Source organism: Semicossyphus pulcher, unplaced genomic scaffold, assembly GCF_022749685.1.
Source record: "Semicossyphus pulcher isolate SPU_LCO1_2020_fin unplaced genomic scaffold, fSemPul1.0.p SCAF_14, whole genome shotgun sequence".
Taxonomy (NCBI): domain Eukaryota; kingdom Metazoa; phylum Chordata; class Actinopteri; order Labriformes; family Labridae; genus Semicossyphus; species Semicossyphus pulcher.
The window spans coordinates 6862643-6888702 of record NW_027211648.1 but is presented as its reverse complement, the minus strand read 5'-3'; the positions used below and the strand labels follow the sequence as shown (position 1 = coordinate 6888702).

General features: G+C 43.7%; 1 protein-coding gene across 1 annotated transcript in view; it reads left to right on the top strand.

The window, feature by feature from the left end:
• Positions 1 to 26060, top strand: part of kcnh5b (potassium voltage-gated channel, subfamily H (eag-related), member 5b) — a 150518-nt gene that overhangs the window by 55489 nt on the left and 68969 nt on the right. Inside the window, exons 7-8 of the mRNA XM_069661283.1 lie at positions 406 to 563; positions 2358 to 2629. Of these exons, the coding sequence (XP_069517384.1) occupies positions 406 to 563; positions 2358 to 2629 (430 nt within the window). The remainder of the gene's footprint in view (positions 1 to 405; positions 564 to 2357; positions 2630 to 26060) is intronic.

Sequence of the window (26060 nt, the reverse complement as noted above, 5' to 3'; positions counted from 1 at the left end):
GCTCAGGCCTCATCACCGAAGCCTTTGCTCTGGTTGAAGAGCAACAAAGGGTTTGAAAGTCTAATGAAACAAGCTAACTAGCTAGCTAGCATCCAAAAGAGTTTATAAATAACATTTTGTCTTATTTTAGCAATCTCATTGTTGTCTAGCAGTGCAGACTTGACATGTAACAACCAGATATCCTTTCTCTAGTCGTTTTTTCACTCCTTGTCCTTCCTCTCCTTTTACCCCCTGCCCTTTTTCCTTCCCCCACATCTCTCTTTTTTCCTCTTCTCCTCTCTATCCTCCACCATCTCTCGCTTCCTCTTTTGTTTCTGTTCCTTCTTCCCTCCGTTTCCCACCCAATTTTAATATCCTCCCCTGCTACACTCCCCTGATTCTCTCTTCCATCTCTCTCCCCCTCAGGGCATCAGCAGTCTGTTCAGCTCCCTGAAGGTGGTCCGCCTGCTGCGTCTGGGCCGGGTGGCCCGGAAACTGGACCACTACCTGGAGTACGGTGCAGCTGTTCTGGTCCTGCTGGTGTGCGTGTTCGGGCTGGTGGCTCACTGGCTCGCCTGCATCTGGTAAACAGTGTTTTCTTCACAGTCGCTGAGGGAGCTCTCATTTCCTCACAGTTTCGTGCCATTTAAAAAGCTCCTGCTGGCTGCAGAGAATTTACCCACGTTTCTAACTCTTCCTAATTAGCTTCGTATGCTAAACATCGCTCCTGCACATCTCCACTGTACAAAGCATCTGCTGTTTTGCCTCCTACATTCTTTGTTCAGTTCCCTCTAAGTCATACAACATCAGGTGATTTGTTCATTAATTTATACCCTTTAGCGAGCTGCTTAAAACCACAGCTCTGCTCTTTAAATCTTTCCTTAACAGCAAATACTCACAAGCTTTAAACACAGCAGCTATTTCTGACACCGCTCTTGTGTCGAGACTGTCTGAGGTCACATTAGCAGCTTTACTTCCCATAAACCGCAAACACAACACCTAATTACGACCTCATAAGCTGCATTAACTTTTCATATTAAGATAAATGTGAAAAGTAAATAACCGTAATAAGCGAATATGAGCTTTGACAGACCAAAGTGAAGCCCTAAATGTTGTTGATGCTTCTCAGTCGGCTCGTACATGAAAGATTAATGGTTTTAATAACCAGATTAAGGTTGGCTTACGTGGCCCGTCACATATTCTTACAGCAAATGAAAGGACGCTAAATTAATGTTGAGCATAAATAATGCAAGGATTAAGACATTTTAAGTGTTTCAAAGGGAGTTTAGTCCTCTAAAGTCTGCCGTGTAAAAACTATTTTTAGCAGTAGTCCGGGAACCTTTTCCCAGTTTATTGATATGATGCTAATTTGTTTTGCTAATAAAATGTAATGGAAGCTTTATTACTGCCTGGATTATGTTCAGTGGCAATGATTGCCACAATTGTGTAGTTTCTTTACATGTTAAAAACGTAAACACATTGTGTCTCTTTCTTCAAATCAATGTTAATTCTGTTAACAAAAATAGTGCCGAAAAATGTTTGTCAACGATCCTTTTTCCATGACGAAGGTGAGACACTGACGAGCTAAATATAGATTGTTAATAATAAAAACTCTGACATCACTTATGTTTTGTTTTCGTTAACAAGACGGGACTCAAATGTTAGCGGTGGCTGTCGGACATTTAAAATGCATATTTTCCCCCCCTGTGCGTCTAATCTGTCTGTCAAAATACAAACAATGCATTCCTTTAACTGGGTAACCAGGTTGGAGATAACAGGTATCATGAAGGTTGTGAACTTTCTCTGTTCCTCAGGCTGTCAGCTTCAGGCTCTGTGCGCGCTCACAGAAAAAGGGGCTTTTTACGCGTCATTTGAAGCTTCTTCTGCACAAAAAGGAGCGACCATCGGCTGTCTGCTTCAGTCAGACTGTGTAAATGAGAAGCGATGATGAAAAGTCATCTTTAGATGCTGTGTCCTCATCGTTCTCTTACTGTACGGACGATCTGCTGAGATTTAAAGTCTTAATTTTACCAGAAGCAAAAAGGTGAAAACGAGAAGAGTGAGACCGAGATTAGGTCGGATTTTCTCAAGAGAGAAACGTTTTGATTACAATGTGATGACTTTTTATTGACTAAAACTGGACTAAAATGTTTTGAGTTGTTGTCGACTAAAACTATACAGGATAAAAGTGACTAAAATGTGACTAAAACTGAGCATTTTCGTTTTAAGATTCAGACTAAATCAAAAATAGCTGCCAAAATAAACACTGGTTCAAATAAGTAATCATAACGGGCAACAATCCTCTAAATCTGATCCAGATCTCAATCAGATGATGAGTTATGTTTAAACTCTGGCGTATTCTGATTTTGTCCTCGCAGGTACAGCATCGGAGACTACGAGGTCATCGACGAGGCCACCAACACCATCAAGATGGACAGCTGGCTCTACCAGCTGGCGATCAGCATCGGATCACCTTACCGCTACAACGCCAGCGGATCGGGCCAGTGGGAGGGCGGCCCCGGCAAGGACTCTCTGTACATCACCTCTCTGTATTTCACCATGACCAGCCTGACCACCATCGGCTTCGGGAACATCGCCCCATCTACGGACGGGGAGAAGATCTTCTCCGTGGCCATGATGATGGTGGGATGTGAGTATGAGCTGCTTCTTGTCGGCAGCTTGCTGGGAGGCTTCAGTATCTGTTGTTGTCTCTCTGCTGCTTTGCGATGTACAGGTGGATAATCTCAGGAGGGAGCTGCGCTGCGGAGATACTGGTTTTTATGATATATGGATGTTTGAAGCAAAGTGAAAGTTTCACTACTTCCTGGTTTTAGTGTTGATGCTGTGGCCTAGAAATGGAGATGCTGGTTGGAGCCTGGTATAGTTCTGATATTTCCACTAATTGTAGTTGAATATTCATGATCCCCAGAGGAAGATTCCTGATGAGCCTGCCTCTCCTGTCCCTTTTATCTTCTGATAACACCGTGCAAATGTTTCTTGTGTATGCTCTGAATATGGTGTTCAGATTTCCTTTACACTTGATGTATTTGGAGAAGTGGATAAGTTGTTCCAAGGTGGCCGATTTGGATGCATTGGTGGTAAAAGCGAAGGTGTTCCTGATGTCATTAACAGTAGCTCCGTTCTTTCAAATGTCCCTCTTGGACAGATTTTAGCCATCAATCATCTTCTTAATTACTCAGCTTTTTCTCCTGTCATATGTCAAAGCCTTTTAGAATCCCTCTCCTGCTGAGCTGCTGACTCCCTCCACACATATTAAGTGCTAAAAGGATTTACCTGTACAGCTTGTCGTGACTTTTTCGCATTAACCAGACCAAACGGACCTGTTTGCATGTTGGACTCTCCATGAGCTGGTGCTCCGTGCTGCTTCCATCACGTTTCACTAACAGTTTTGAAGTCTTACTAGTAATGGGATTCAAAATGTTCTTAGCACTTAGATTGTATCTCATGTTTTTGTGTCTGCACAGCCACACAGGTTGATGTGATCTAGATCATTATGTCATATTGGCGAGAGTCTGACGGGACATCTGTGTAGAGAGCAAGAGTTGTTGTCAAGAGTTGCAATGTAAGCATCAAGTTTTACCTATAGTGCAAACACCTTGAACAGCTACCTATTTGTTGCATATAAATCTATAATAAGTAGTATTTGTTCTCGCATTATGTTAACAACACATTCGAACTGGGCCCCTCCTCCTGGGCTCTTTGTCACCAGAAGCTCACTCTCACTCCCTCGTGCGAGAACACGCCCACCCCGCCGAGCTAACACCGACAGCATCACGGTTACCTTTGCGCTCGCATGCTAACGGTCGGTTACCTTTGCGCTAGCATTTTAACTGCCGGTTACCTTTAAGCTAGCATGCTAACCGCCGGTTACCTTTGCGCTCGCCTGCTAACCATCGGTTACCTTTAAGCTAGCATGCTGGCCGCCGGTTACCTTTGCGGTAGCATGCTAACTGCCGGTTACCTTTGCGTTCACATGCTAACCGCCGGTTACCTTTAAGCTAGCATGCTACCTGCCGGTTACCTTTGCGCTCACCTGCTAACCACCGGTTACCTTTAAGCTAACATGCTACCTGCCGGTTACCTTTGCACTCGCATGCTAACCTCCGGTTACCTTTGTGCTAACAAGCTATCCGTCGGTTAGCTTGTCCTACCCGGTTTGAGGCACCTACCTGTCCAACAGAAAGAACTCTGCGTCGCTCTTTCGCCATGTTCGCTGGTCTGAATGTGGCTCAGTTGCTAATCTGAACCACTCCCACACTCACCTATACGCTGTGATTGGCTCAGGGAGCCACAACAGCACCCCTCCTGAAAACGTCCCGTAAACAACAGAATAGATGCAGAGGGAAGGGTCTCACAAGGGTCTGCACACACACTCACCAACACGTAGTTATTGTTCATTTTCAGGCAATTCCAAAAATGTCAAGTTGCCATGAGAACATTTTGTTTCCAGTCCAAAGTTTGCATCATTATGTTTCTAACTTTATGGAAATATTCCACGAGATATAATGGAGGTTGTTAACTGAACCATTGTGGTTAATTGAGTTTTACAGCGTTGAGCGGCTACACGCAGACGAGCGCAGCAGGCGACACATCACTGATGATGAAAGCAGCAGAAAACCGAGCAGAATAATAGAAGAGAGCATGTGACAGACATGATTAACAGCAAACTGAGCTCCCTGCGGTTAATCTGAGGAATGGTCTGAACAAAGCGATGAGATATCAGTGGTTAACAGTGAGGGGGGATAAACAAGTTGTGTGTAAAAACAGAATGGTTTACACATCTTCCAACAAAAGTTCAACTTTTATGACCTCATCATTGCAACTTCCCTTTATTGTCAAGGAATTTAAGTTCCCTTACTTAATTAGCTGTAAGTACAGTCATTTGTGTGTGCAGGCTTTTGCACAGTTTTGAACATTCAGTGTTCTTGTCTGGTCATCTGTTTACTTTCACCAGGCCTTGCTTTGCAAATACACCTCACACCTATATGTTGCATCAAACAGAAGAACAGATAAATGTTGCCGTTATTTCAAGTCTGTTCAGACTTTGCAGGTCAAGCTTTGCTAAAGAGATCTGGAATTAAGTCTGTTTGTCCGCCTTTTGTTTACAGAGGGTTTATATTAACGAGGGGGCTGTCATATCATCAGATTAAGAGATTAGCTGCTGGTGTTTCAGAAGATCAGTAGATCTATGCGTGCATGCTCAGGACTTTAATGCACTACTTTTTAAAATGTGTTAATAAAAGTGATTAAGCTTTAGTAGATCTGAACTCACAGAGCTGCGTGGTGCTGCAGTGGTTAGCGCTGTTGCCTCACAGCTAGAAGGTTCCTCGTTTGAATCCTGGTTTGGATGTTAGCGGCCTTTCTGTGTGGAGACTGCGTGTTCCCTCTGGGTACTCCGGCTTCCTCCCACAGTCCAAAGACATCCTCCTATTCACATCCTAAGTTATCCGTAGGTGTGAGTGTGAGCTCTCTATGTGTCAGCCCTGTGATTGACTGGCGATCAGTCCTATGACAGCTGGGATTGGCTCCAGTCCCCCCGCGTCTCTGAACAGGATAGGCGGTATAGATAATGGATGGATGAAAAATGTTGGGTGTAAAAATCTTAAAGGATTCAGCTCTTTCACTTGTCTGTTTTTGTTAGATTTGTTTCCCAAATTTACTACGAAAGTGTCTCTCTCTGCTGTCTCTGCTGGCCTGATGGAGCTCGTGTACTAATGTCTATATCCTGCAGGAACAGTTACTTTTAGAGCATCAATTATTCAAGTTTATGCCGAGTCTGCAAAAATGAAAGTACAGATTCTTGAGTACTTTTGGTTCCTTCCAAGCGGACCCCTGGAGGCTTTAAGGAAAAGCAAACAGAAAAGTTGTATTTATTTGTTGATTTTGAGGTTAAAGAGATGCAGCAGCATCGATCTCTTACTAAACAACGAATAAATGTGGTCATGTTATACGACAGTGTTAACATGTATATGTGTCATTAGGTTTTATGGTACGTGCATGTTATTTACCTGCGGGTTGTTTAGAATTTCAGTCGTACCTGCACCTGCTATCTCGTACCGTGTCTCTTCGCTCTTTGACCTGATGACAGATTGTTTGTCAGTTGTTCTTTCCTAGAAGCTTCCTGCCTTCAGGCCAAAAGCTGCTGTACATAATGCAACACATTGTGTGTGCTTCAACAGTCATGAGGAGCGTCGCTTTGTCTCATCATGCAAATCAGTCGTACACACGTGAAGCTGCTGATATGGAAACACTTTGTTTCTGCTCAATGAACACAGAAAGGATTCCTGGAAAGCTGCAACGCATCGGACAAGGAATGTTGTTTCTGTTTCTGTTGGCAGAAGTTGGCTGCAGTTCATGCAGGATTATTACGCCTCTGTTACGCTTGTCTTCTTTGTGAAATGCATGGAGGCAGAATGGTGGGGGAAGCTGGCAGGAGGTAGTAACGGAGGCGAAACGGCGTCTGTGTAAACGTTGGAGCTGGAAGCCGGAACAGCCCCGTGTTTGTATGTGAAGCACGCACTGTTGTTTTACACCTTGCGCATGGTTGGCTTCCGCAGCGCCAGAACAGTACGTGACAACACACTATAGGGTGGCTTAATGCCGCGATTGCTTGGTCCAATGTAAAATGGCGAAGGCGCCATAACGGCGGAGCTTCGTTACGGCTCTGCGGTGGGATTGCAATGGTTAGAGTGCTCGTGGCTCACAGGTAAAGTAAGAATTATTCCCTCAAACTTTAACAGATATTATGCTTAGTTGTGTCTTAATTTCTAATCCAGTTTGGTGCTTTCCTGTGTGTCGTCAAAAGTCTTGATCTTACTTGTTTCTTTTGCCAGAGCAGACCCCGCAGAAACCCCCTCTCTCTCTCTTCTACCACTTATGGAAATCTTTTGGGCCTCTGCTGCACGTTTGCCCTCGTCGACCACTGTAATTGCCCTCAAACACTTTTAAGCCGCCAATTTAAGCCGAACAACTTCTCGCCCAAGTTTTGTGTGGTAGAAATCAGTTGCAGCTCTCATTGGTAGCGGCTCGTGTGGATGCACAAAAATTGAGGCTTAGCGCAGAGGGCGAGGGCTTTGAGGGGGGTTTAGGGTGTCGGACAGAAACAGAGCAGAAAGACTTTGATTGCTGTTGTTTTTGATAACATTAAAACATTTTCTTCTGTTAGATTAAACTGTGAAAATCCATCGTATTGTGTGCGTTTCCCCAGTAATCTACAGGAACAAAACAAGGTGTAAGTCCACAAACAGACGGCCCGTCGCCAGTGCTCATTTTTAAAAGCGTTCTCACATCTTTCCTTAAAGTGTTTGGCAGGAAACACTAATGTTCCTTGTGTTGTGTAAAGCTTAAAGCCAATTTAATTTTGCCAGAACTCCGGAGGATGCTGCTTGTGCAAAGCGTTATGATTTCCCCATTTAAAGAAGCGATTACAGCCACTTATCGAGAGCATTTTAAAATAGCCAAATCTCATTTTGGAACGAGCGTGTTTTTGTGTTTTTGTCTCGGCGCGATCTGTTTCCGCCCCGGAGTTTGGTATCGGGGCCGAGCCAGAACCTCCCTGGGCTCGTCTCCATATTGTTTGTTCCTGGCACAAGGACAGCGAGCGGCCTCATTTCGGTAGTAAACAATACACGGACGTGACACGCTCCTCAGTGTCACTTCTGTCTGGCTGTGACTGATAGTCTTCTTGGCGAGCAGGACCATCGACAGGCTGTGTGGGCGATTTTCCTGATCTTAGAGAGAGACAGACACACACACATTGATTTCCAGGAGTAAAACAGTGCGGCACAGACCAAATGATCAGTTTTACAACATGGTAGAGCTGCTGCAGACGGAGAAAGAATAATGTGCTACCACTTTTTCTAACAAGGCTCCTTTTTAAGAATTTATAAGTTTGAAATACTACAGCTGCGTTAATGGCTGATACATCATTTACTGAAGCGTCGCGGCTCAGTTATAAGCCATTATTACAAATGATGGGGTGCCGGGGTGTGAAAAATAAGTTTGGCTGATGTTTATCCTCCTCCAGCGTGAGACTTGCTTTGTCTTTATGGCACTGTAATTCGTCAGGAGGGCCTTCTAGGGTAATGAAGATTTGTGAGTTACTAATAAAGACTTTCAGTACTCTTGCATTCAAATAGGGCACAAAGTCACTCTTAAAACCAGCTTTAATCCCTACTTTGGTGGTGTTGGAGGTATGCTTTTTTGCACCTGTAACCACACCCAGCTGTAGTACATCACTGCGGCAAGGTGAGAAGTTAAATAATTGGTGGTCAACAAAGACGCATTAGTTTTTGTTAATGGTGAGTACTGCTGCTTGCGTGGTAAACATTTTTTATGAGCTTTTTGTGGCCCCAGAAGAACCTCGGCAAAGTGTGATTAACGTCCTCCAGTGATGTCACTTAAGTCAGCGTCGACTTTGGCTGAAGACTTTAAGCTTGATCCAAAAGGCAGCTGGACTCGGTTGAAGTTCTTGCAGACGTTTCACCTCTCATCCAAAAGGCTTCTTCAGTTCTGAATGAGGAAGCGCTGCGCAACGAAAATCGCACGCGAGCCGGAGCACTTCCATTCACACCAGACGCGCATTTCTCCGCGCCGGTCGGCAAGCACCTCTGCTCCTCAGCTGTCGTTTACTCACATTTGTAGCTATTTTTTCATCATGCTCTCTCTCTCTTGCTCTCTCTCTCTGTTTGCATGTGTGTTTTGACACCCCGCCCCTACCCTCTATAGCCAGCCCACTTTGTGTCTCCCTCTTTCTTCGTGTATCTTCATCTCTCTCGCGCTCTGTTTAGATACTGACAAATATATCAAAGCACACAAATATAACATCTCATTTGTCAATCGCGGTGTTTTGTTTTGAAAATTGTTTTAATTTTGAAAATTGACCGGATTCTCTTCTTGTTTCATGTGTGACTTCCTGCCAGGATTGACACGATCGCTCGCGCAAAAAATAGACCAGACGCCGAAACGATCGCTGCAGGGCGCGAGCAGGCCGCGGAGGTGCGCGTCACGGCGCGTCTGGTGTGAACGACACAATCGGTTAACATGGGCGGCGAAAGGAAACTGGCTCCTATTCTTTGTGCTTTTGCGTCCGGTGTGTCCCCGGCGTAAGCCTCTGTAGGTGATTAGTCAAAATCCTGTTTGTTAAAAGGATTTTTGGTTAGCAGTCGCAATTTAGGAACAACCAACAGAGCTGCATCCACTGATCTGAGGGATCAGTGACACCCAGATATCCATAAACATTTTGTTTGGCTGGAGACCAATAAGAAGCTTAAAGATGTAACTTAAAGACAACTTATAAAGGTTGCTTTATTAGATGTTTGAATTGTTTTAAAAATCGTCAACTCTCCTGACAATAAAACAATGGACCCTGCAAACATAATGTGCTCTGGTGGATGAGTATCAAAGGCAGAGGCACAATGAAACCTAAAGGCCTGAATAAGGGTGGAGGCTATTGTTCAGACTGTCATCTGGCAGAATGGTGTCAGGATCTGTCACACTCAGCAGATCACAGTGATTGATTGACCGGGCTAACGCACAATACACTCACTTTACCTCCATCAATCAAAGCAGCGTGTTGCAAGAAACAGAAACCTGACTCACCTACCCAGTAACTCCATAAAAGATGCTTTTATTCTGAAATGTGTCCCTTTTGGACATTCAGGACTCGTGTTTGAAGAATGTAGGAAAACATTTGTTTTGGTGAGATGTAGCCGAACAAGAGCTGGAGGCAGGGAGAGTAAAACATGAGGAGAGAGAGTGGACGATAAAGACCAAGTCAGGGTCAAGTGCTGCACGTCAGGTCCGCTGCCTGTTCAAACTCCTCTCAATGACCCTCTCTCTTCATTTCAAAGTTAATCTAGCTTGACAAATGCTCTCTGTTGGCGACACAGATGTCCTGTCTTGAGGGAAAATGGCAGACAGCTCAGCCCTGTGAGCTCTGATTGGCCCCCTGGTTGTCGTTAAGCATTGACACGCCAAGTTTGGAGGCAGTGAGTTTGGAAGCAGGAAATGAACCTGCAGGGGTTAATCAGACAATGCTTTTGATGTGAGGACATCAGTTAAAACAGAGAAGATACCAGACGCAGGTTGCTGTCGCTGCTTTGATTTCCATTGATTCAATTACAGGCTCATTCTGGAGAACATTCCAGGTTTGAAACATGCATTTACTGTATTTGGAAGTTGTTAGCCTGCACAGACCACAGTGTGATATCGAGAGAGCTCAGTCAGAGAGAGAGAGAGAGAGAGAGAGCTGCAATCGATCAAACGGTTTCAGTTACTGTAGCAGCGATCACAGCAGCTGAAAGTGAAGCAAACTTGACCTCTCCACCTTTTTAAAAGAGCCTCTCCATATACAGCTCTTTTTATAGTATGCATTTAAACAAGGACTACACAATGTATTACACACACATATAAAAGGAAGTAAAGTGGTTCCTCATCTTTTTATTCACCAGCGAATCCTTTGAATGAGGCAGTATCAATATGTGACCTCACAAAGCCTCAGCGTGCTGACTGTACGTCTACCTTTGAATGTATCAACTTTACCGTCATTGCATAGCCTCGTTTACGGCCCATAATCTGTAACTCTGCAGCCTAATAACACAATATAACCTTTATAGCTCTTTATTATGCTAACAATCTGACAGTGAACTGGGCAGAGGCAAAGGGTATTAGGCACAGCTGTTTTCAGGACAACAATACAACACAGGCTCTTAGTCCCACCAGTGTTGTGGAGCTGTGTTTAGCTGCAGATGCTTCTTCACATTTGAAGCTGACGAGCACTTTTCCTCCAGACACAACTTACATTTCACTGTCATGTTGTTCTTGTCCCTTTCGCCCCAAAAATTTAAGCTAATTTCCCTCAGGATCAATAAAGCGTCCGTCCATCCGTCCGTGCTTCCATATTTCCACAAAGTAAATGCTGTCCTCTCTGCCATCTCGCAAGTTGAATTAGCTAGCTACGCAAGTTCACCTTCTGCTGGTACGCAAGAACCTGTTATGAAGTAGGAGAGAAACAGAAACAGTGCTTCGGGGATTTTCTGTTTCTTGTGATGACAAAAGGAAAGGGGAAATACGGCAATCCATTTTCCAGTAACGGATGACTTTTTATGAAAAATTAAATGGATAAATAACGGATTGCTTGTCTTGCAAAACTAACGCCTTACGTTACTCGGTACAAAAAAGTAGTCTGAGAACTCCAACAGATTACTTTGTAGCGTGTTACCCCCAACACTGCCCACAGGTTGAACACCACAGAAACTCACAATAATACAAGACAAAAGTGACAGTGAGGTGTAAATTTTTGTTTTAGTTCTTACTACTTGTTCAAACTTGTCCGAAACTGTTCAGAAATTCAGCCCCTGATTATATCACGGTGTCTCAAGGTGTCTCCAATTACCCAAATTTCCTTCCAGCCAACTTTTAATATTGAGAAATGCAAACAGAGTTTCAAAACAATCTATTTGGATTCAGCGTGCGTGTAAGGCACTAAATCAGTGGATATGTGACCTTCCTACTTTGACCAGCGAAGGTCAAAACGTCTTATTTGTTCTATGAACCACACACCACTTTGGCATCACGTTATGCAGCAGGTAATTATTAAAAAACACAGGAATGATACAGCTGAGGACCATACCAATATTCTACAATGGCACAAATACTTCAGAAGATTACTTTTCATGTCTAAGGAAATGGTTTATACCAATCTTAAAGCTACACCGGACACAAACTGACCGCCATCGGTTACCTCATCCCCTCATGACTCTGACTCGTCTCCATCTGTGCTGCTTCATTTCAGCTGCACGACTGTAGTCGAGCTCGTTGTCCTCTTTTACGCACCACCATTCTGCACTGACGGCTCACAGCTCGGCTTTTGTTTTAGCTCATTTAAGCCACAATAAACACAGAAACACGTACTGGTGAACAGAAAATGAAAACCTTTTGATGTGGCGAAGATGTCTTCATGCTGTAGCTCAACAATACAAAGGCCCGGTGGTATTATAGCAAAAAAAAAAATGTTTCCAAACTTGAGCGAGAGCTTTCATCCATCCAGAAAGAAAAAGCCTCATTTCAGGAACATAACTCCTTTCTTTGTTTTCTGGCAGTCTGATAAAAAACAACACAGCATAATGATTTAGAGACTTATGAACACTGCTGTTTGACTCTGAAAGACAGAAGGGAAAGTTTGGACCAAACCTAAGACTACTTTTCTCCATTTCTTCATTTGTTTTATGGAATTCAGAGTATTATGAAAGTTTTTCCCCAGCATCGTGATGAAAAAAAGTCATGCTAGATTTCGTGTGGAGCTTGCATGTTCTCCCTGTGTATGCGTGGGTTCTCACTGGGTACTCCGACTTCCTCCCACAGTCCAAAGACATGCTCATTCAGTGGTGACTCTAAAATTACCCAAAGGCGTGAATGTGAGTATGAAAGGTTGTCTGTTATGGCTCAGGGAAAAGGACAAAATTAAGACTATTGCAAGGCCGAAGGAAGCTTTATCTTGCTGAAGCCAGCTGATCTGGCCAATGATAAGCCAGCGCTGGTTACTGAGAGGCCAGCAGTGGTAAATGAGAAGCCTCCTAGTCATTCGACATGTCAAGGGCAGCAAGTCTAACATAGCAACCCATTGGATCGGCAACTGGCTAGACTGGTCATTGGCTTCCAAGGCTGGCGACTAGCATGCTGAAGCTAGCAACCCATTGGATCGGCAAATGGCTAGACTGGTCACTAGCTTCCGAGGCTGGCGACTAGCATGCCGAAGCTAGCAACCAACTGGATCGGTTACTGGCTAGGCTGGTCACTAGCTTCCGAGGCTGGCGACTAGCACGCTGAAGCTAGCAACCCACTGGATCGGCTACTGACTTGGCTGGTCATTAGCTTCTGAGGCTGGTGATTAGCACGCTGAAGTTAGCAACCCAATGGATCAGCTACTGACTAAGCTGGTCACTAGCTTCCGAGGCTGGTGACTAGCATGCCGAAGCTAGCAACCAACTGGATCGGTTACTGGCTAGGCTGGTCACTAGCTTCCGAGGCTGGCGACTAGCTCGCCGAAGCTAGCGACCAACTGGATCAGTTACTGGCTAGGCTGGTCATTAGCTTCCAAGGCTGGCAATTAGCACATCGAAACTAGCAACCCAATGGATCAGATACTGACTAGCCTGGTCATTAGCTTCCAAGGCTGGCGACTAGCATGCCGAAGCTAGCAACCCAATGGATCGGCTACTGGGTAGGCTGGTCATTAGCTTCCAAGGCTGGCTTCGGCAAGGATATAGCCTCCATCGGCCGCTCAGTAGTCTTAATTTTGTCCTTTTCCCTGCGCCATAGTCTGTCTCTATGTGCCAGCCCTGTGATTGACTGGAGATCAGTCTAGGGTGTAACCCCGCCTCTCGCCTAATGACAGCTGGGATTGGCTCCAGCCCCCCCTGATGACACTGATCAGGATAAGCAGTATAGATGGATGACAATAGTTTAGCAGAAGTATTTTGGTGATTTCATTGGAATATTTTAATCATCAAATGACCCCATTAGGAAGTCACTTGTTTACTGTCCTGAGCACCTTTTTAAAGCAACAGATTTTGCCTCTCTGTGTCAGACAATATGTCCCTCTGTCCTTCTGTTGGTGTGTTTCTCTGTCCTCCAGCCAGCCCTTACAATCGACCCAGACAGAGCCAAAGGACTGCGAGTGCACGGTGACATCTGAATGACTCTTCCTTCTATTAGTGTGACTGAATCTGATCTGCACGACTCCTCCTCCGTCCCTTCCTCTGTCCGTCTCACCCAGCTGTCCTCCCACATGTCTTACACCCTGTTTATCTCAAGGCGGTCAGGATTAATGGGCCACTTCACCGTAACTGTGACCATCAGCAGAGAACCGAACCGATGCACACCTCCCTGTCAGAAGGCACGCAATCATGTTTGACTCCCAAAGATACGTTCAAAAGAATCACACACAAGCTTCTCAACTTAAATAACTCATTAAAGTATGCGTGCAGCATCAGAACCCCCCAGACAGAACCACACAATGCACTACACACACACACATAGGTACAGTTAACATATAGGACCATGAAACTTTAATCAGCACCGTTAAAGAACGATTAGCATAAGAGCTGATAATAATTTCCATTTAATTTCATTAAATGTAATTACATAACATCATTAGCAAGTTGTAGAAGATTCATCTACAGTGTCGTGCCACCTCGTGGGTGATCCCTCCCTCGGTACACGTGATCACAGCCCACGGGGGATTTTAAAACACCTTCTACAAATAATTAGTCATATGTATGGCTTACTGACTTCCCTCATACAAAGCCTCCATCTGTGCTCCATTACACATTACGATCTATACTGGAACATAAATATCAGATTGATAACAGTGTCTTCTTCCTCAGCTCTCATTTGTTCTGTCGATAGGTTTACCATATAAAAAGTTTTCTTTTCCAAAAAAAAACATACAACACAAAGAAAACATTAATTGCATCTTCAATGTCATTCAAATTGTCTTAAAGAGGTCACATCTTTTGAATGGATAGTCTCATATTTTCATGGGTTTCACCTTTTGGGGTGTTTATTGTTCACAATGAAAAAGTGGAAACTGCATAATTCCATGTTTTTCCAGAATCACATTTTTAAAAAGGTCGCCTCTGAAATGGGCCGTTCAGAACAGCTGCAGGTTTCTAAGCAGAACCTTGCTTTCCCTGAAATCGACCAATAGTCATTCACCGTCATTCTCCTCAGGCTGCCTTCTCGCTCTAGCTTGTAGTCAAGTTGTTGTCAAGATTTCAGCTTACGGACGAATAACTGATCCTAGAGGGGCCATGTTTTCTACAGCTTTGGAGTGACAGTGCAGTGCGGCCACTCCCCCATGTGGGATCACACATGTGGGGGAGGGGCTACGTGGTCACTCCAAATACTGTCAGCCAATCGTGGCTAAGGTCTGACCTTTGTATGGCAAAATGGCTTGTTTGTTTCAGGAGGAAGGAGAGGCTCTGAAAAACAAAAACAAACAAAAGTAAGATATGTTTATAATCTTTAAAACAAAACTAACTTTACCAACGTGATTCAAAAACACATTAGAATAGCTAAAATATGTCCCCTGTAAATATACCTAATTAGACTGAACAAAAGATCAAACATTTCACAAAAGTAAGGACGAAAAAAACGACAGTGTTTCCCTTAAAGGTTCGCTTGATAGAATTGACTTCCTCCTGTGCCCTCCTGTGTACTCTGACGGAGTACAAAGAGAACTTTTATCTTTCCTCTACAGAGAAGAAATCCTGCTTTTTCAGAGCGTCTTAACGAAGCGCAGGAACATGGTGACATCATGTACCTTGTTATTTATAGTACAGACAGTATGTACAAGTCTAAAACATTCATAGAGCAGCAGGAGTGATCTAATGTAAAGCGACACTGTTCTTTCTAATACTTCTATGTTGAGTCAGAAACTTTTATGCCAAAGGCACTATAAGCTCTTGTTCAGCCCTTATGCTCCTGCTAATGCAGCTCTAGTGATGCACACAACTGTACTGTACTGTAGCATGCTATAATACAGCAGGTAGCTATGGTAGATTACCACATCTATTCTGCATTAGCTCTGCTTGAGCTGCTCAACTGTACTGAGTGCACTCTTTAAGGCAGTTAAGTTTTTGCTGGCACTGGGAATACAGGTCCCCAACCCTCATCTTGATCCACCTTTTACCTGTGAAGACTTACAGACTTACAGATTGATATATAATTACCTCGGGGATATAATCTTTGGGGTTCTCAATAATCATGACTCCATCTGTCTCATTTGTTCTGGTTGTTGGGCTCCAGCTCCAGGGTTCTAGTCAATTGAGGGTCAATCCCTATAGAGCTGTTCAGACAATCAGATCTATGAACAAGACCCAAACAAACAGACAATGCAATAAAGTGTTTGTTTAGGATCCGCAGCGAATCTGATCCGTGGGAGCTCAGTGGTAAACCAACAATCAACGGATCAATGTGAAGTAATCTGTAAACAGCTGAGTCAACTTCCAGCAGTGTCAGACTCTGAGACGAGTCAATACAGAGATAAAACCAAGTGAGAAAACGCTTAGTGGCATTGGGGTCTGTTCGCCCCTAGGTTTCTCTAACAACATGAGCCTGCATCTGTCCAAAGCAGGCCAAAAAGCAGGATTTGTTGAATCCTCGGGAGGATGATAACGGACCGTTACAGTTCCTTACTTTCTAAGCAGACTGTAACAAGCATTTAAGGAATAACATGAACTTGTTTGCACAGACATCGATGTGTAAAGGATTGCATACGCCTCGTTTTAGACCATTTTATTAAACTGAAACTGGTCTTTCTGATTCCGAGAATGTTCCCACTCCAACTGCCAGTGCATTCTTGTTCTTGACACCAACACTTGCAAGCTGAAAAGGTTGCACAGCTCTGGCTCGGCGTGTGAAATGGAAAATTTTTAGAGTATAATACAACCTCCTCAATGTGAACCTCGGTGTTATATAATCTAATTGGCTGAGAGAGATGATTCCTTTTCTGATCTGTATGACCATGTGTTTGTTAAGGTGGAAAACCAGTCCACACAACCTCTGCCATCAGTGTCACCCTGGCAGGTTTTCTTCGAACGATACAGAACAGAAAGGTGTGAAAGCATTTTAATAGGAAACCTAGATCACAGAGGTGAGGCCGGTTAAGACCACAAAGCGATGGGAACGAGCCGGCGCTCTGATGTGCAGCTGCGCAGTGAGCTGCAGTAAAGCTCTGCAAAGCCTTCAAGTGTGGGGCGAAAAGAGACATCCATGTTGACAGGTTATTAAGTGCGGTGTCAAGTCTTTGTGGTATTTCTAAATGGGACGAGAAAGAAACTGCCATTGTGGTGAGGAAATGTAACTTCATTCCAAGGCAAAGTACCTTTCTGCAAAATCAACGGACACCAACAGCGATGTTGAATCTTGACACCCTGGACACCAAATCCATTTTGCTCCTTTAACAAGGTGAGGATTTTAAGAGATTGAAGCTCGACACAAGTGGATTCTCCCAACAGGAAACTTTAACGCGCTGTAAAGCCATAATTTTATCCCGATGCAAAATCTTTCTCTTCTTGAAATAAAAGGCCGACTGTTAGGCTCGACACCAGATGAAATTACATGGAAAGATGGGTAATATTTCGGGGAGCAAACTGGAAAGTGCGGCGAAGCAGAGCTAGAAGGATGGGAGTATCAAGGAAATGAGGGAATTACGGGAATTACCTGGGCTCAAAGGGGTTTGGCAGCGCCAGTGATGCGCACAGCCGGGCGGAAGGATGTGGCTGATTTGGCTCGGGGAACCTGGCTTGATAGCTGACTGTCCTAAGCGGAAGAGACTTACCAGGCTCAGCAGGAGAGAAAAAAAGGAGTGGATGAGAGATGAAAGGAAAGAAGGAGAGGGTAGCAGGTAAGGAAGGCAGAGAGGAAAGTTCTCTGCTTTGACGCTCTCGCCCTTGGCCAAGTGTTCATCCGACTTTAAGCCCCGCCTAATGCTAAAAGTGCTCCAGCGAGGACTCTTCAGAGCCTGGAGCTGCTTCCACACAATCCCAAGACGAGTTTGGGTTTCACTGAGTGGATCGGAAGTCCCCCTGACCCACCACCCCCACCCATCACACTTATCCAACTCTCCACAGCGGCCTGAGGTGGAGGGAAGGGAAGAGAGTGAGGGGGGGGAGAGATTGAAGCTTGGAGGGGAGAGGGTGTGTTGATGAAAATGATGCCGGGAGATAGGGGAGGAAGGGGAAAAGATAATGGAGCTTGATATCGGTATATGAGGATGAAAAGAAGGAAGGAATAGAATGGAGAGACAGAAAGAAAGAAGCAGCTCAGAGTGCCTTTCTGCCTTCTCAGCCGAGATGCCCTGATTAGTTTGGAAGGCTGTGAAGAGAGAGAGAGAGAGAAACACATACACTCAGAAACAATTGGATGGTGTTGTAGTGGAAAAGAAGGGCGAGAGAGCTCTATATTGTCCTGGCTGATCCTGTGGGAGTCTGCCCTGTGTGGTCTCTCTCTGACAGCAAGGCGATTAGTACACTAATCCATAAAGAGCCATCTTGCTCTTTCTCTTTTTGGCACTTCTTCCTGCATATCCTGATCTCTCTTTCTCCCTCATTATCCTCTCCCTCTCTTTTTCCCTGACGCTCTCTCGCCATCCCTCCGACCCTTCATTCCGAGGCATTTCCTCGTTATATCTCTCCAACGTCTCTCTCTCTCTTTCTCCCTCTCTTCCTTCCTCTCTGACTCATCAGGTTTAGTCTGTGGACATCAAGTAACCCAAGTCTGGAGACATTTAAACGGTCTCCAGAGAGATGGGAAACAGAGGACAGAGGAAATGCACAGACAATTTCAAGCAAATCGGCTGTTTGTGATTATGCTGACCTGCATTGATTACCACAAAAACCACCAAACCCCTGGTATACGTTTCTTTACTCTTCCCCTTGCTACTGTGAATGTTGTGTAGCAGTAACATCCCCCATCTCCCATATAGTACGATAACCCACCCGGACAGTCCTATGATGGGACAAATACTATATGTGATTTGGGACTTGACCAGCTTCTCTAGAACCTTCATTAAGAGAGATGTGAGTGTCATGGTCTTATGGTCATTGAGGGAAGAAGCCTTGTCCTTTTTGGGGACTGGTATGATTGTTGGCTCTCTACGGCAGCTGGACCACCCCTCGGTCTTGCAAGTATATTGCAGCAGGAGGACCACACCGATCAAGTGCTTGAAGCTCCTGTCAAAGATGCCCTCAGGCACCGCTGCGGTCTTGTTGCTTGGGGTGGCAGGTTTACCAACTCTTGTTTTCTGAAGTTCAGTATGGTGGTTGTGCTTGAGCTACGCCATGTCACAGGTCAGGCCTCTTAAAGTGAAGGGCATACATCTGTCGAGATATTTAGCCAACGAGCAAGCACCTACCCTAGTCATACTCATTCGCATTTTCCATTTCCTGGCCATGCAGCACTGCTTACACTGCTGAAACCTCTGAGTCTGGCTGATGGCCTGTTCAATGTTTCATGTTCTGTTAACCTGTTTTTTCTGCTGAACAAATCCTGTACAAATGCCTTTGAGCTTTTGTCACCCAGGGTTTTTTATTTGGGAATCTTTGATTGAATTCTTTGGTTTGGTTTTCTGTGAAGTAGAGAATCATTGCAGATTGTATTTTGACTTTTTGAATGCATGCTTGTCTAGATTACAGCTTGATTCCAGGAACAGCCCCATATGGCACAGTCACAACAGCCCTGCAGGGCCTCAATGCTTAATGGAGTCCATGTTTTGACTGTGCTCCCAGACTGTGGCAAGTAGGATGATGTTATGATTAGACAGTCCACGTGGAGAGAGGGGAAGCGACCTATAGGCTTCAGGAACTTAGCCATCACACTTATGTGGAGTCTTATGCATGAGTGTGATGGCGGCCACATGTCCATGATAGCCTTTGACAGTGATAGAAGTCCAAGTCCTAGTCCAACACAAACAGGGGCGGCTGTGGCTCAGTGGTAGAATCGGTCGTCTTTCAATCGGAAGGTCGGAGGTTAAATCCCCAGTTCCCTCAGGCTACATGTCGAAGTGTCCTTGGGCAAGACACTGAACCCCAAATTGCTCCCGGTGGCATAGCCAACAGGTATGACTGGTATGTCACTTATACCAGCTTACAAATACCAGCATAGATAGTTGATTTAATTTTTGCATGTCATTCAGATTGGTTTGCAGTTTGTGGATTGAACAGACGTTTCCAAATCTCTAGATGAGCAATGGGATGAATGTTTGGACCAGTTTAGGTCTGTGTCTCATTCCTCCTCATGTACCTAGCCTCAGTCTGCTTTTCCTGTTATGGATGTATCTTTATCTGTGACAACTTTTGAGGATCCCTGATGTATAGTATATTCCACTAGCGGTAAATGACACCAATCAAAGCTGCAGTTCCCACTGCTAAGAACAGTCTTCCCTAGGCAAATCAACAGAAAATCGTTTGGGCATTATTTTAACTCCAGACCCAGAAGAAAAGCCCAAAAGTTTTTAATCTTTGTTATAGTCTGTAATAAGTTAGTGTTACTGGAAGACAGGCCTGCAAAAGTTTAGTTTACTTTCCAGCTCCGAGTTTTGTTTGGGGACATCGGGTCTGTCTTACCTGAGTCTCTTTCTGTTTTTCAGCGTTACTCTGCACAATCATACAGATTGAACGTAAACTCCTGGGAGCTACAACTACAGTCTTCTGTTGTTGGACACTCTGCAACTCCCCTGGGTTTTAGATGCCTACCTCACTGATGGAAAACTCAGCACTAGCTTCAGAGGTTGAGCACAGTTTTAATTTATTTACAATCCACCCAGAGTTTCTTGGGTTGTCCAGGGATACAGTGACCCTGTATTGCTCTTCCGACTTTTTAAACCTTGTCAGTCTCCTTTGCGACCTGATACTGTAAGCACATGATTGCTTGTGAATCTCCTGACTGTATATGCATTCATCGCTCTGTCCTCTGGGCGTTGCATTACCATTCACAGTCTCAGAGTCTTATTCTCTTCAATCACAATGCCATCCTCTACTCAGCAGCTTTAGAAAGTCACAGCGTTGCTTGTAACAGAATGCTAAACATGGAGGAGGGAGCACACTGGGCACCTTGGCACGCTGAATGATAAATGTAAAGGGAGGAGTGTAATTTTCCTGCCTTCCTTGCTGTGTTTTCACCACAAGGTCTTTGAATAAGATGGCTCAACAAACACTGATGTTGTCATTGAGACGCTGCAAGCAAAGCAAAGGACATTCAGTCATGTGTTTGAATATTTATTCACTTTGCTAATGCTTTTCTGACCTGAGACAAGTGCAGCTGATGCAATATTGGAAGAGGAGTGGCATTTGGTGTCATCATGCTGACTAGGGAAAACCTTAGGGCAAATCTAACCAGTCTAATGATGTGACTTTTTGTCAGGCCAGCAGGCTGTGGTTCTGCCATTATGTGTTTTTGTATGTTTTAATCCAGGGCTACAGGCCTCACTGAAACAGAGACACATGGAAAGTAGCTTTTGGGCACATTTGGTGTCATGTATGTAACATTTTTATTTTCTCGAGGGCAGTGTGTGAGTCAAACCTGTATCTTAGGAAGGGAATAATAACCTGCTCCAATACATCCCAAGACTGAACATGTCAAAAAAGGCTAATGAGGCATGTCCATTTTGTAACAAGATGTTGTAACAAGAAGTACGGCAAAGATATACAGTCAGCAAGTGTAAGTGCAAAAGCAGGCTGAACATAATGCCATCCCGGCTCCCATCAGCATCATCTGACGACGATTTAGCTTCTTATTAATCTCTGTAAACTGCATGTAAGTTCAGCTAACAATCCGTTCTAGATCTAAAATTTAATTTGAGATGAATTCCCTTGATGCTGTGTCACGAAAGCCGTTCAGCGTTCAGATTTCCCGACTTCCTCGAAAGCATCGGCTCGATCCGACCTCCGTTCAACAAACAAGCATTTTAAAGTTTTCTTCTCCTCTTGAGGACAGACCTGACAAAGCTTGAATTTTTACTTCTCAAAACAATGTTTTTTCTTTCTGTAACAATGCTGCACGCAGAAAAAGGAAGTCTTGACAGGAAGTCGTTTATCGCTTACCGCCCGACACGTTCACCGGTGATCCCAGAGGCTATATCGTCTCAGACTATAGCCGATGGGATCTGAGATTGTTTCTCCCCAAACCACAAGTATTTAGGTTCAGGTAATCGTCAATCATTGACTAATACAATAAAGTTGACAAATAAAAAGTCCTCTTTACAACTCTCAGTGGTTCATATTTCATTTTGTCCCAGTTTCCCACTGAGATGTAGAAACCTGGTTGATTAAAAGGGAGAATTCTGGTAACTTTCTGAATTGGGATACAGATCAACTCTTGGTTGTTCATGATGCTTGGTTGCATTGATCACTAGTCTAAAAGTATACATCTAAATTTAATTAATTAATTCATGATCAGTTCAGCTTCAAATAATAATAATAATTGAAATTAAAAAGATAATTCTGCCCACCCTCTCTGAAACACTGATGATGATGGTACTGCCACGCAAGATGCTCGCCACGAAGACAAACTGAGGCTTTTTGCTAAAGAACACAAAACCACCAGGCTTTGATTAATTGGCAATCAGCTATTGAGTATTGGACATAAAGTCTGGAAACATACGTGTCAGTCCCTAGTTTGGGTCAAACTTAAAAAACCCTTTGACCCTGTGCTTCCCAGGATGCAACTTGGTTGTCTTTTTGTCAGTTTTTTTGCCTAGTAACAGCCCACATCTTTCCAATTCTATGCCCTTCGTTTTAAAGAATACTGCCAAATGTTTTACAACTGATTTTCTAAAGCATACTCATGTTGAGTAGTACATGTTCAATCAGAGAAGTGCCCTATGTATGGCGAGTTGTGGAACACCATATCTTGTGATGGCAGCTCTAGTGGTAAAAGAAGTGGGTTTGGTGGTTTGTGAAGGCATTTAACCACCAACTGAGGCAGAGCTGTCCTATTTAAACTTCATTTTTGAATAAGTCTACTTTTAAGGAGCTTTAAAAAACATGAAGAATCATTTTGCTGCGAAAAAACCCATTTCCTGGAAGGATTCACTGACTTGGCCATTTGTGGACCTTTCCCTGCTGCGCCCTCGGCTCTTAAAACCTGACATGCTGATCTGACTGCAGCAGGAAATTAACTAACACCAACTGGGGATGGATCAGAACAGGTCAAATACTGTGATCTCAGACTCGAGGAAAGATATCAGCTTTCAGTTGGATGGTTAAATTGGGCCGATAGAGGTGTGCTCAGTCCCCTCAGGCTGACTGAGGGTTGTCAAAGGAGGCTGTTAACCATACATTTCAAAGCAGAAAGAGGGGCTTCGGCAGGCCTTTTTTTTTTTCTTCACCATGACCTGCCTCACTTAACTTGTTGACATGGCAACTGCAGAGGAGCAAAAGCACATGCTGTGAAAATATATTGCTGCTGTTGAGTGAAAACCTTGTGACTCCTATTTTGGGCAGTTTGTTATTACCTCTGTTGAAGGAGCGTCTTTACTGGAGAGATTTCTGTTGGCCTTATGAAACATTTTAATAACACTGTGGCTGAAGTTGAATATGCATCACAGCAGTGCGGGAAACTTGGCAAGATGGAGAAACATTTTTGCAGAGAGAGGGGTGAAAAATGAAAGGGAAAAACCTGAATAAATAAATGTATTGTGTAATATAACTAAGCCGTAAATTCTCTGCTCATATATAATCATGCTCGGTTACATCTATGGAAATGCTGAGCCGGACCAGTTGACCTTCATTTTCAATTAAGATGGAAAACAACTAAAGGTCGTGTTTATTTTTCATTCAGATTTTTCAACACTGAAGAGTTCCCGTGGTGACAAAAATAGAAAATATAGAAATACGGCAGTAATCTACCAGGAATGTAACTCCTAAAGCAATTTGTCTTTATGGGGTGCCACAAGGCTCTGTTTTCGGTCCAAATTTATTTTCTTTGAACCTCATTTCCGTTGGGTCATATTATCCACCAGAATGATATTTCTTGTCAATGCTATGCAGATATTGCCCGGCTGTAATAATAACTTTATTTACATAGCACCTTTAAAAACAGAATGTTTACAAAGTGCTTTGACAGACAAAGCAAAGGCAGGAACTCAGGAGGATTACGGAATACAAAACGGATTTAAGGAACTTTCAACAATGAGGCCAAACCGAGGGTATTCAAAAGAAGAAAAATTGACAAAACAGGAACAGAGGAATTTCGAGCGATAAGCAATGCAAATTAAGAGAAAAATAAATGAAATAATTAAATGAAAATTAAAGCAATGAAAGACCATAAAAGCTTATAATAAATAAATAAATAAATAAAAAGACGACATCACATCAGAGGAAGAGAGATAAAAAATAAATAAATAAATAAATAAATAAAAGGGTTGGGATCAATAAAATGAAAAAGAGGTAAATAAATAAATTAAGAAGTAGTAAAATAAGTAAAATAATTAAAATTAAATTAAAGCCATAAATGATGGTAGGAATAGGAACAGATGAATGCATGTACCTATCCTTTAAACCTTCCGAAGCTAAACTGCTAAGTTTCCTAGCTGCAGAATTGCCTCGCTTCAGTGCAGATATTTAGATCAGAACCTCACTCTGGAGTCCCATGTAAAAATACTAGCTCTTGCTCAGTCGTTTGAAATATCTCTGAAATAAAATCTTCTTCTACTTTAACAATCTTAAAAAAGTTTTTAATGCTTTTACGACTTCTTGTCTGCACTATTGCAATGCCATTTTTACATGCCTCAACACATTATCACATGGCTTCAGGTCGTCCAAAATGCAGACGTAATCAGAAATCACAGAAGCATAACAAGATTTCCCTTGTTTTAGCTTCCCTTCAATGGCCGCCTGTCCACTTAAGGGCCCATTTAAAATTTAGGTCTTGACTTTTAAGGCCCTGCACGGTGTCGCTTCTAGCTTCATAGCTTAGCTACTCAGTAGCCCGTAGCTTGAGATCCTCATGTAAGGCCCTCTTAGCTATTCTCTGGACTCCATAGTGACCATAGCCGTTAGACTCTTACACATTGGGATAGCTTACTGGAGGAACTTATAGGGAACTTATCTCTCAAGACTTATTTTTGCAGTAAAGCTCTCATTAAATACACCTTTTAATGAATCTCTTCATCACTTTTGGCACGACAACAAATGAAGGAGGATCTTTTGGAAGAGTTTTATCAGCTCTTTAATTGGTCACTCGTGTGTGAGTAAGTCTGCTTGTGTGTGCATGGTTGTTTGATGTGTAGTTTGGACTTTGTTCTGTTGCATATTTACAGATTAGTGCACAGTATGTGTCCGTATATGGATTACTGTATCTGCATGTGCGTGCGAGCATGCTTGTGGATCTACAGGACGTGTGAAAACTTCACTGGCATGTGTTTGGACGTGTCCCACCATGCTGTTAGTGCCGCCTTTGAAAATACAAGAAACATAACCAGGGATGAATTTCACAACACTACAGTAAGCCATAAATAATTAATATCAGCTTCATCTATTTTATGTGTGCTGTGTAAATTACCCGGGGGGGGTTTGGGTGTGTAGTGATTCACACACCATTTCCATAATTATCGGCAGTTGTAATCGTCCTCGCGGTGAATCTCTCTTCCCCGCTCATTCGCAGCCTCCCAACAGCTCCCACAGTGAAAAGCCTCTAAAGCAGGCAATCACTCCTATTTTTATTATAATTTTTTAATTTCTGCTCTTGTAATCTTAGCCGGAGCCAGAAGTGTGGAGCCCGCAGTCAGACGGGTAGCATGGGGATAATTGAATCAAGCAGGTGCCAGGGATGATGGATCGGTCCTCCTCCAGTATAATTGCTGACAGTCGGGAAAATGGGGCCAAGCTGTGATTACCACGAGTCTTGGCGCACGTGAGCCTTGACAGTGGCTCGGTACCTGTCTCACCTGCTGATCCAGGTAGCCGGAGTTAAAAAGCCACTTCACGGAGCAGGGAGTGTGAATAATGCCCTCAGATGTTATATCCCCTGACTTATAGTCTGTTAACCGGTGTCAAAGCGACCCCTGATCCTCCCTGAGCTGTGAAAGTCGACTAACTGAGACAAAGTCAGACGAAACCAGGAGCTGAAAGGTCAATCAATGTCTGCTGCAGGTGTCATCTGATGCTAGCAGTCTGTACAGGGCAGACTGGGGCCTACTGATGATCCATCAAGGACTGATTCAAAGAGCAGAAACGCTTTACAGTAACGTACACTGTTAGGTCAAGGCAGAAGGTCGTGCACTCTCTGCGTCTCTCTGCAGTCCACTTCATCATCGGACATTCCTTTGGCTGAGGCGCCTTGTTTTGACTTTAAGTGAGATCTGAGAGCCTTGGTTAGCTATAGTGAGCCCTAATGCTTCATTAATGCAACGTTTTTTTACCCATGACCTTCATCAGGAATCCCTGTAACAATGTGGCATTAACACATCTAAGAAAAAGAATAACTGAAGCAGGAGGGCGGTGATGGAAAGTAAGGAGTTTACACCTATTCGTGTGAACTAGAAGGCTTATAATGGA